The sequence below is a fragment of the Musca domestica genome, unplaced genomic scaffold (genome assembly GCF_030504385.1).
Source record: "Musca domestica strain aabys unplaced genomic scaffold, Musca_domestica.polishedcontigs.V.1.1 15, whole genome shotgun sequence".
Taxonomy (NCBI): Eukaryota; Metazoa; Arthropoda; class Insecta; order Diptera; family Muscidae; genus Musca; species Musca domestica.
In genome coordinates, this window is record NW_026712207.1 from 4044681 (window position 1) to 4056918 (window position 12238).

The 12238-nt window shown below is 36.1% G+C and overlaps 1 protein-coding gene across 1 annotated transcript; it reads left to right on the plus strand.

The window, feature by feature from the left end:
* The first annotated feature begins 285 nt into the window (after positions 1-285).
* LOC105262497 (separin) lies at positions 286-7337 on the plus strand. The gene is made up of 11 exons (XM_059119551.1): positions 286-458; positions 569-758; positions 1885-2063; positions 2121-2425; positions 4306-4600; positions 4660-4718; positions 4781-4943; positions 5012-5147; positions 5317-5484; positions 6468-6625; positions 6774-7337. The coding sequence occupies exons 1-11, from the start codon at positions 389-391 to the stop codon at positions 7031-7033; spliced, it is 1983 nt and encodes a 660-aa protein (XP_058975534.1). The 5' UTR covers positions 286-388; the 3' UTR covers positions 7034-7337.
* The last annotated feature ends 4901 nt before the right edge of the window (positions 7338-12238 follow it).

The window sequence follows — 12238 nt, forward strand, 5'->3', positions numbered from 1 at the left end:
AACTATCAAACATTCACAACTAACAAGGAACAATTATCCTTGTTTCTTCTCTCTACTCCTTTTATAAATTCTTATAGTCGTTATGTCCCTTAATTTGTTTGATAATGGTTCCCCTGTTTCAATTGCTCTTTCATATGAATCACGGCGTTCAATTAAACAAGTATATTTGTGAACAGCTGTTACTGTGTATTTTGTTGGTGCATTTGTGTACGTAGTTCACAGGAAACCCAACTCGCCGCCGTTGATTTGTTTCCACATGAAAAGCCGCCGCCGTCAAAAAAATAGTTCCACTTTATTATCTCTTCGCGCGTCTTTTGTTTCAAATGAAATAGTTCATTCTTTTTCTTGTAAATAATTAAGTTAGTTAAATTATTAACAAAATAATATTATGGATGAAGAATTCCTCCACTACCTGACACAAGGCAACACGGCAACGAACATAGGACCTACTGCTAAAGGTGAGAGAAACTCCAATAAGTGAAATGGTAAAGTACTTTTTTTCACAAATACTCGTCTTTTTTGTTTATTGCCATTTTGGAGTCAATTTAGTTTTGCCCAACATTTTCAGAGGCCCTGTTGCAACATGCTGAGGATGAATATCTCAATGGCAATATGACCCGTTCCATATTCTATCAAATCGTGGCCCTGTATCAAACATCGCAGGAACATTATTACAAGTCAACAACCAAACGTAGATCAGCGGATGTTGAAGATCTTTTGGCAGAGATGACTGTGGAGGAAGCGGAAGATTTTAAAGAGTAAGAAGAAGCAATATTTCGCACATTTGGCTGATGTACGTCAAACAAGCATAGCTAGGATTTTCTTGAAATGCTCACTAAATGTAGTCTACCTTAATTAAGGTCCTGATCACAACTATGTAAGCTTTTGGATCTGAGTCCGAATCAAAGTCCGTGACAGATCTTAGCCACGAGAGGATTTTGAACCTCTCTAGTCGAAATCTAAATATATAAAAGATTTTATTCAAAATAGGATTTTGAAACCGATGCCGTTCTTAGACCTGTCCACGGTAGTGGTAAGGTGGAAGGAGTATTTAGCGAAAACGGTTCTTTTTACCGTTGCCGGGTTTGAATTTGTCTATTGGCGAGTAGTGACAGTCTTGAAAGATGTTATTAATAAAATTATTTGAGGGAATTGCCATATTCATATAAACATTTGTTTTCTAAACAAAAATTGGCCATTTAAGTTCAGATCAAACCAAAAATACAAGAATTAAAGTTTGATTTCTAAACAGAAATTAGCTTTTAAAGTGCAAGCCAAACTAAACATACAAGTTATGAGAACTTGCGTGGAAATATATTCGTAAGAAAGTGAATAATTCTGGTTTTCTAGGTAGTCTTATGGACTATATATTTCCTCGACCTATATCGCCTAGAAAGTCAAATAAAAGATAAAAATACTGCAACAAAGCCAAACACCATAATTTTTAAATTTTTTTAAATTTTATTGAATGGAAACAAGAAATGTCGGAAATGGCATAAACATTTAGAATAAGTTTTGATTTTTTCGGCGCTTAAGTTCACAATTTTACCAGCTGTCGGACGAGTGGCTTAGAAACGACAGCAGTCTGAAGTTGGTTGCAGTTTTTTCATCTCAGTCTGTATAATAGATTTAAATATTTTACTCGATTGTTAGTATTGTTACCTTAAAATCAATTTTAAGATGAAATACACTTTCCAAGAAAAGACTGTAAAAATCTGGACCTGTATACATCATTTGGTTTTCAATTTGAAGCAACATCCCGGATTTGCCTTTTTATTTTACTTTTAACTTTATTCCCCAATTACCAATTTACTAATACAACTCAAACTATTACTTCTTATTTTACATAATTACTAACACACCAAATCTTCTACCACATTTCAGTAATTGTCTTATGCAATACGTCTGCAAATCCCTAAAAACAATGGCCAAAACTAAAAAGAAATCGTATGACAAATACGAAGAGATAGAAATGGAAACAGAAAGTAACTTTCTAAAGGGCATAACTGATCCCATGGAAGGAATACACAAATTAGAAGATATCTGCAAACAAATGCCTAAAGGTAAGTAATTTAACATTTTCTCCTCAAAATGTATCTAATATCTTCTAATTGTTTCAGAGTGGACAATATTGCAATTGTGCAAGGGACCTCGCACAGAAAACACTTTTTCAATATATCCGAAAATCCATGAATATGATGCTGCAATATATTTAACAATTTTAAAACATGCCCGCAGTGATAAATATCGTACCCCGATTTGTTTACGTTTCTCCAGCAATGACCAAAAAGAGTTGTTTGCTAATTTTGCCAGTATTGTTAATCGTTTTAAACATTGCATTAAAGTTGATCCCAAGGATTGGAATACCATTGAGGCAAGGAAACTGTATTGGAATATGCTTGCGGAATTGAATACGTTTATTGGGGTAAGCGGTTATTTTAATTTAATACGAAATTTTCGGATGATAATTCATAGGATAACCAAAAACGTTCAAAATTGAAGTTCCATACTTACAAAAACACCTGCTATTCCTTGTTTGTCAATTTCCTTATCAGTGGCTTATCTACAGCTTCATTCTTTTTTAATTGCAATGGAATCGGAGATCTTAGAAATTATCTCAAATAATAGCTATGGTACATTTTTCTATTATATTTCATGTTTCAAACTGGTTCAATTTCTATTTTGAGTGAAAAATCTTTCCTGTTAATTTTATAAAAAATGTTGGAAAATTTTTATAGTACCCACAAAATTTGGCATACGGTTGTGACAGCACTCGACCATATCTAGCTTTTATCAATGCAAATATTATATGTGTGTGTCAAATCCATTCAGGTGTGTCATTAGCTACAGATGTATGCCAAGAACAAGACTCTACGGGGTGAGATACAAAAAATGCAACAAAGTCAAACGCCATAATTTTTATTTTTTTTTTAAATTTTATTGAATGAAAGCAAAAAATTTTAGAATAAGTTTAGATTTGTTCGAATTGGTCACCTTTGGCGCGAATTATGACCTTCAAACGGCCAATGAAATCGTCACACGCTGACCGAATGTTGTTCTGCGGTGTTTTAGCCCATTCCCGCCAAAGCGCTTGCTTGAGGTGATGGAGACTTTGGTATTTTTTAGTGTCAACCTTGCTTTCCAATATCCAGACACAATAGTCCAACGGATTGGTATCCGGAGATTTTATTGCCCATTGTGCGCTGGAAATTAACCGAGGAACCCATTTTGTAACCATAATTGGGTGGCTCGTGCTGAGTCAAACATTTTGGCCGCAGACCTTGGAAATTTAGGCCAAAATGTTTGCGTGCCCAAGGCTTTAAAACAGCCTCCAGAATATTTTCGCAATAATATTCGGCATTTATTCGGATGCCACGCTCCATTAATACGAGCGGAGAGCGACCATCGGCTGTTAAGGTGGCTTACACCATCACCATGGCCGGCGCTTGAGTTCTGGTGGCCAACCTGACCTCTTTGGCAAGTAAACACGATCATTTTGTTTGTTCAGAAACAGCTGGACAACAAATATTTCCTCATCAGATAAAACCAAATTCGGCATTTCACCACTTTCGGCCAAGTGAAGCAACTCTTGCACTTTTTGGAAATTCAATGGCTTTACCCCGAGCTCATTTTTCAATATTCGCCGAATGGAATATTGTGATATGTTCAGCTCACGAGCCATTTTCGGCCACAGCGACGCGGGTTTCGATCAAGTCTCTTTTTTACTTTTCTAACCATTTTTGCTGATGCTGCTGTTTTGTTCCGTCCACTTCCCTGACGTCGGGCTACGCTACCAATATCACGGTAACGAGCGATTGTACGAGACACAAACGATTTATTCACATTTAAATGCTGGAGTGCTCTAACGAGTTTCCAGCCAAATATAAAGAAATCACACTATCACGCTTGAATTCCATCACGAATAACTTTTGTGTCTGGAAAATTCTCCACAAAATGCCTTTGTTCGCTTGTTAACAATATAATGTCACTGGAAAAATTTTAACAGCTGTGGGACGAGCGTCTTTGAAATGACAGTCTGAAGTTGGTTGTCGTTTTTTCATCTCACCCTGTACATACAAAACCTATTTAATTGCCTTAACATTCCTGCCAAATCTCCAATATTTGTGGTTTCAAAGAGATTGTCCCTTATACCTAGAATTTATGTACCTTTGTTTCAACCACTCTTTATGACGACAAACTTTGGATTCAAGTTGATGTATTGAAAATAAAATTAATTTTTTTCCATCGCTTTCCTTCCATTAAAAATGTGTCGCCAATAATTAATATATTGCTTTCTCTTTGCAGAAAATCCTTGCCGATCTCAAGAATTTATTTTTTCCCTGGAGATTTCTATTTTCTGGCACTTCAAATTTATCGTCATGTCGAAAAGTTTTCAAACGACGTTGGGAGAAAATTGATGAATTTTGTGACACCTGTAATTGGGATGAGCAGTCACGGATATTACTTTCCTTGGCCGCATCTAATATTAGGGATATATCTGAATTGGAAATCGATGCAATATGTATGGTGCTCACGGAAAATTTGCAACAACGGGAACAAGCCATAGATATATTAAATGAAATGCAACAGCAAGCACAGGGCAAGTAAGATTAGACAACCAAGATCTCATAATTAAGTTTGTTTTTATTTCAACTGCAGATGATTGCTGTAACGAATGTAAGGCCAATCGTTATCCCTGCATTCTGGTGGTAGATGAGGTAGGTTTCTGTTTTTCTTTTTGATTAATAAACTTTAATTTTAATTTCTTTATTTTCCTTAGCGCTTAGATCATTTCTTCTGGGAAGAACTAAATGTCTATCAAGAATTTACCCGCATTAATTCCATACAATGCCTCTGGAGGCTCTATAAGTACTACAAAAAAGACATTAAAAATGGTTATTTGAATGTAAATATAACCACTGGCGGCTGTGTTATAAATCCCGGCAAGTTATTTATCTATGACATGTTTAACCTTTTGTATTTATTTGTGTTTTTCTCTTCTTTTTTTTAGATCAAAATTTAAATAAAATGGAATTGCGTATGCGTAGCTTTTTCGAATATTGGCTGCCACATTGGACAATGATGGTTGGCCAGCGACCAAGTCAAGAGGAGCTATTCAATAACTTTTTCAAACAAAATTGCTACGTGTAAGTAGTTTTGTACTTTGACGACAAAAGTACCGCACACACACAAACACACACCACTTACATATTTACTCTTCAAAGAAGTGGTGACCCCGTTAATACTGAGTTTATTATTTGCATTCATTTTTTTCTTCATCCAACATTCTTGCATTTTTTCCCCTATATGTTCCAGTTATGCTGGTCATGGTTCCGGTCTACAGTATATAAGTGGACGTAATATTGCCAAATTTCAGATGCACTGTGTGGTTTTCCTATTTGGCTGTGACTCGTCGCGTCTCCATTCGAATGGCCTGTATAGTGAATTGTTGGGACCGCATTTGTACTATCATGCAGCCATGTGGTGAGTAAAGAGGAAACATTGATGTTGAACAGATACACACATACATGCAAACGTGTATGGAGTTACATACAGTAGAGATGTTGGTGGTATTTTTTTGGGACAAAACACTAGATGACAAATATTGAATTGAAATTTTATGAAATTGAGGCTGCTTGGAACAAATACTTTTCAATTTTGTAAAAAGAAAAATTCTCAGCCATCCAGTTTTTCTGTTGACTCTAGAAGTCCTCCACGTCTTCTGTTGACTCTAGAAGCCCTCCAGGTCTTCTATGACTCTAGAAGCCCTCCAGGTCTTCTATGACTCTAGAAGCCCTCCAGGTCTTCTATTGTATATAGAAGCCCTCCAGGTCTTCTATTGCATATAGAAGCCCTCCAGGTCTTCTATTGACTATAGAATCCTTCCAGGTCTTCTATTTACTATAGAATCCTTCCAGGTCTTCTACTGGCTATTGAAGCCCTCCAGGTCTTCTATTTACTATAGAAGCCCCCAGGTCTTCTATTGACTATAGAAGCCTCCAGGTCTTCTATTGTTTATAGAAGCACTCCAGATGTTTTATTGACTGTAGAAACTATCCTGGTCTTCTGTTAAGTATAGAAGTGCTTCAGGTCATCTATTGACTATAGAAGCCCTCCAGGTCTTATATTGACCGCAGATTTTCTATTGGCTGTAGTAGCCCTCCACGTTTTCTATTGCCTATAGAAGCCCTCCAGGTCTTCTATTGACAATAGAAACCTCCACGTCTTCCCGATCTCCTCAGCTCTTGAGCTCGATTTTCCTATAGGAAAAAGCTCTCGGTTCCTGTAGAAAAAAATCTCAGTTTAAACGAGGATATTTATCTAAAGAAAAACTAAATTTTCATTTTGAATTATTTCCTTGTAGCTCTGTGTGCTTTTATTGATTTACAACAACGATATTTGAACAATAACAACATAAATAATAGAAGTAAAAAAAAACTGTATCATCTTCATGTTATTGCTTGCAGTCCTGCGTTAGTTGGCACTCTAATGCCTTGCCTTGATTCGATTATGGATAAGGTGGCCACGGAAATACTTAGTCGTTGGATAGCGCCCAAATCGCCAAATGTTTTGCCATGGAATGAAATTGAAGTGAATGCCTGGGTAAAGGAGGGCATCATTAGATGTAAGTCAAAACTTCGAATCTTTCACACACACATACATATATACAATGCATGCATCCAAACACACTCTCACACATACATTCTTAATAGCAAAATTGTCATGTGTGTAATTATTTATTGTACGTTTGTTGTTTACTCATTATTTTATAGCCAAAAATGGGGGACATGTTGAGGCAGCAGCAGCAGCACTATCTCCCGTTGTCGCCACCACCAGCAGCAGCAGCAGCTGCAGCAGAGGTCCAGCCACAATAGCCACTACACCCGATTATCATTTGGGCAGTTTGTGTGGCATTTTGGCCCGTGTACATCAACGCATCAGCGAACCCAAACTCTACAATACCGTGCCATATGTATGTCGTGGCCTGCCCGTCTGGAATTGTCATGTACAACCCACAATGCCTATACTGTGATTAGTATATAAGTCTTTTGTTGTTATGCATGTGTATAAGTTGTAGCATATGTATATATAAGTTGGAAGTTAAAACAAATATCCTGTGAACCCGGGCAGAGATAAGACTTGTGCTAATGCAAATAGCGATGATGACGATGATGAAAAACTTCAAACGCACTACGCAAATATTTAAGATTACTTTTTCCTCGCAATCTGCTTCGCTGTCAATGTACATCATCCGGGCCTGGATGGCTCACTTTTTTAAGTATTAAAATCTGTTTATGAATTCCAAATTAAGTCTTAAGTTTTTCCACCATTGCGAAGATAGTTTTGCTACTTGTTTTCATCTGTTTTTTTGTGCAACACCTGCAGCTGTCTTTCTACTTGAGCAGTGAGTGAGTGTCACTTCCGCTTCACCTACATTTATTAGCATTCGTTTGCATTGTCGTTGTTGTTTTTGTGTTATAGCTGTTGCTGTTGTCATCATCTTTGGCTGAAGTGTGTTTATCTAACAAAGCACATCAAAACTAACAAACAAGCTAGCTAGCAAGCAAGCAGCAAGCACGCAAATAAACAAACGAACAAACAGATATAGTTCTCAGATATACAGATAAGCAAGCAAACTCACTGATGTTAATGATCCAAACCCTCCTCCAAGTTGCCATAACTAAAAGACAGCCAGTCAGACAGACGGAGAGAGAGGTAAGTGCAAATATTTCATTCTTTTCTTTTTTCGTTTTTTTTAATTCAACGAACAGGCGTGTTGAAGTATTTCCTATTTTACTTATAATCTGTTATTTTTGCATTTCTCCCCATTCTTTGAATGTTGTTTTGAATTAATACTTCGATGTTCTTTTAAGTCTTTGGGGTGCATTAGCAACTTTCGACACAATCGGAGTGTTGATGTTGAAGAGATTTATACCTTTTTTAGAGATTAAAATGTTAATTAAAGTGAGTTCGTTATGAGAAATGCAGAGTAGTTTATTAAAATTTTAACGTGGGTCCTAGGAATGAGATTAATGTTCGTACAAAAATATTTTAGGTTAGTAGCAATGACTGTCTATTGTTATGTAGCTTCAATTTCGCTATATATTGGAGTTGGTATATCCCCTTCAACTCAAGCTTTTTCCTGTATATGTTGGAAGATATATATTATTTAAAAAAGATCCAATGGTGAGCTAGCTAGTCTGATACGGAGAGAAATTGTGAGTCTGAGAATTGTAAATTCTGCAGAGTATGTTCATTGATTTCTTTCTTATCTTCAAATGTTCAAGAACTGTCTGGGAGTAAAGAAGTCCATTGGAGGAGGTTCATAAAGGATTATGAGAATGATCAGTGCCGTGTTTGCCCACACGAACTGTCTAAACGCCATGCTGACATACAGGCGTTGTATACCAGTTCTTAGACAATGACCTCGTCTTCTAATGACTATAGATGACCTCCAGGTCTTCTAATGACTATAGACGACCTCCAGGTCATCCATTGACTATAGAAGTTCATAGGGGTTTCTAATGACTGTACAAGACCTCCAGGTCATCTAATGACTATAAAAGACCTCCAGGTCATCCATTGACTATAGAAGCTCTCCAGATCAACTGTTGACTATATAAGCCCTCCAGGTCATTCACTGGCTATAGAAACCCTCCAGGTTATCTACTGACAATAAAAACCCTGAATCTATTGACTATAGAAGACCTCCAGCCCTTCTAATGATTCTACAAGACCTCCAGGTTTTTTTTTTTTGACTGCAGAAGGAGGTCTCCAGGTCTTCTATTGAGTATAGCAGGAGATCTCCAGGTCTCTTATTGTTGGTTATAGGAGCCGTCCGGGTCTTCTATTGACTAAATCAGCCCTCCAAGTTTTCTATGGACTGTAGAAGGCTTCTAGATCTTCTATGGGCTGTAGAAACCCTCCAGGTGTTCTACGGGCTATAGTAGTCCTCTGGGTCTTTGATGCACAATAGAAGTCATCCAGGTCTTCTATGGATTATAGGAGCCTTCCAGGTCTTCTATGGACTATAGAAGCCTTCAAGGTTTTCTATGAACTATGGAAGCACTTCAGGTCTTATATGAACTACAGAAGCGCCCCAGGTCTTCTATGGACTATATAAGCCCTACTGGTCTTCTTAGACTATGAAAGCTCTCCAAGTCTTCTATTGACTATAGAAGCTCTCCAGGTATTTTATGGACTATAGAATCCCTCTGGATCTTCTATGGACTATAGAAGTCCGCAAGGTCTTATATTGCACATGGAAGCTTCTAGATCTTATATTGCCTATAGGAGGCCTCCAGATCATCTGTTGCTTATAAAATACCTTCAAATTCTCTATAGCTTATAGAAGAACTCTGGATCTTCTATCGGTTATTGGCCCGGTTTCCAACCATTCCAACTGATTTTGTTATTTAGGGCTCTTAGCTCTTCTATGGACTGTATAACTGTATAATATAAGAAGTCCTTAAGGTCTTCTATGGAATATACAGGTCCTCCAGGGCTTCTACGGACTATAAAAGTTATACAGGTCTTCTATGGACTGGTCTTTTATGGGCTATATAATCACGCCCGGTCTTCTATAGAATATTGCCATAGAAGTTTCCAGGACTTATTTTACCTATGGAAGCCCTCCAGATTTGCTCTTCGGTTTCAGCCCCGATTTCCAACCGTTCCAACTGCATTTAATGTTTAGGGATCTAAATGGGCAGTTTAACTCCTCTCAAAAAAAATATTTAATGTAAGTCCATTTCTTGGTATAGGCCCCATGTAAATGTGCCTCCCTCTTTATTTTTGATATTTCGACGGTGGAGATCTTAATTCTTCGCTAAAAATATTCAGTTTAGGTTCCTTTTTTTGATATAGTCCCTATGTTGTGGTACCTCTCGGGTTTGAGATTTTTTTTGAGGTATTCCTAGTTTGCAGCAACGTCGCCTGTAATGTGATATTTCATGTTATTTTTGTGTAAATTAAGTCTTCTCAAAAAATATCAAATCCCGGTCCATATTTTAATATGGCTTCCACATGACTTTTAATATTTCGAAATTGTTGGTCCCATTTTCAACCAATTCATCTGTAATTTGACATTTCTGATTCGTATAGCCCCATATAACAATACTTCCATTGGGACGATTTCGTCCTTCCAAAAATTTTGGGATAGCCGATAGGCCATAAGTCAAGTTTGCATATGGTGGAGGGAATGAAAAGGTCGACCTGTTCTAATGTCGGTTTTATTTGTTCAAATTTATAATACAATTTTTCATTATTATTTTCATCTTCAGTCAAAGGCCATCTGCTGACCTAGAAGATTACCTGACATTAAGCTTTTCTTTAAAATCCTAAAGATTGTTTCACAGATTAAAAGCAATACTCTCACAAACATACATCCGTACATTTGTGTATGCACGTATATGTTAAGAAAATCCGCAATGTTTAATTTATAAAATACTTTAGGCTAATTATAAATATAAATTAAATGTTTAATAAAACATTCAACAAACTGAACTGTGTGTGTATTTTATTTGAACTAATTTTGCTTTATACTTTTTTTATATCTTGTAACCACTTGTGATACGAGTGTGTGTGTGAATGTTTGAAATATCTCCAAGAGACAGATGTGAAGGACACTATCTTGGAGATATATATGTGAAATATTAAATCTTTGCTTTTAACCCGCATTTAATAGCAGATATATAAACGTAACATTTCAAATCTCTTCAGAGATCAAAGGCCGGGCCAGCCAGCCAAGCCAATCCAACCTCCATCAGCAGCACAGACCAAAGTACAATTGTTAGTTTTTTTTTTTTTTTTTTTGGTTTGCAGGTGATTAACTTTAATGCTGCTTCTGTGTTCGTATGTAGGTATGTGTGTACCCACTGCCTGCAACAAATATCTGCAATAGCATAACACTTCCATAGCTTTTGATGATGATGACGATGATGGTCGTTTCTATCACTTGAATGGGACGGACACTACTTAAATAGTAGACAGCAAGTGATGACACATGGCATGTGTCGCATCAAAATTGTGAGAAGCACAAAAAAGACAATTATGAGAAGATAAAATGAAAATACCACAAAATCTGTGAAAATAGAATAGCATTTTGAGGAAATGTACACCACTCCACATTGTTGTGGCATTTTTTTCCATTCAATTTCCAATAAGAATAGATTGAATTTCACAATTTCCTCTCTATAGATATGTATTATATACAATTATGGTGTTGTTCTCTTCATTTTTTCTTCCATTCGGGTGTCCTGCAGAAAAAAATGAACTATTTTTTGTGTTTTTATATCCTCTAAGAAATCAATGTCTTTTTTATAGTCTACTATGTTGAATTCAAAAAACTCATCCTAGATGCCATAAAAAAACATTCTTGACCAGCATAAAATCCTATGTTAAATTAAATATATTCAGTTTAGGTTCCTTTTTTTGATATAGTCCCTATGTTGTGGTACCTCTCGGTTTTTAGATTTTTTTTTGAGGTATTCCTAGTTTGCAGCAACGTCGCCTGTAATGTGATATTTCATGTTATTTTTGTGTAAATTAAGTCTTCTCAAAAAATATCAAATCCCGGTTCATATTTTAATATGGCTTCCACATGACTTTTAATATTTCGAAATTGTTGGTCCCATTTTTCAACCAATTCATCTGTAATTTGACATTTCTGATTCGTATAGCCCCATATAACAATACCTCCATTGGGACGATTTTATCCTTCCAAATTTTTTTTAGGTTTTGAGGATATGGCCATAAGTCAAGTTTGCTTATGGTGGAGGGTATTAAAATGTCGGCCTGATTTAATGTCGATTTTATTGATTTAATTTTATAATACCATATTCCATTTTTATTTCTATCTTCAGTCAAAGGTCTTCTGCTGACCTTGAAGATTACCTGACATTAAGCTTTTCTTTAAAATCCTAAAGATTGTTTCACAGATTAACAGCAATATTATAGCTAAGACTCTCTCACAAACATACATCCGTTTGTGTGTGTATATGTTAAGAAAATCCGCAATGTTTAATTTATAAAATACTTTAGGCTAATTATAAATATAAATTAAATGTTTAATAAAACATTCAACAAACCGAACTGAATGTGTATTTTATTTTAACTAATTTTGCTTTACACTTTTTTAGTATCTTTTAACCACTTGTGATACGAGTGTGTGTGTGAATGTTTGAAATATCTCCAAGAGACAGATGTGAAGGACACTATCTTGGAGATATATATGTGA

What these genes read in the sequence shown, in the direction of transcription:
- LOC105262497 (XM_059119551.1), top strand. Translation starts at nt 389, where the DNA reads ATGGATGAAGAATTCCTCCACTACCTGACACAAGGCAACACGGCAACG. An exon ending in GAAGCGGAAGATTTTAAAGA is followed by an intron (nt 759 to 1,884) that starts GTAAGAAGAAGC and finishes ACCACATTTCAG; the next exon opens with TAATTGTCTTATGCAATACG. An exon ending in CGGCTGTGTTATAAATCCCG is followed by an intron (nt 4,944 to 5,011) that starts GCAAGTTATTTA and finishes TCTTTTTTTTAG; the next exon opens with ATCAAAATTTAAATAAAATG.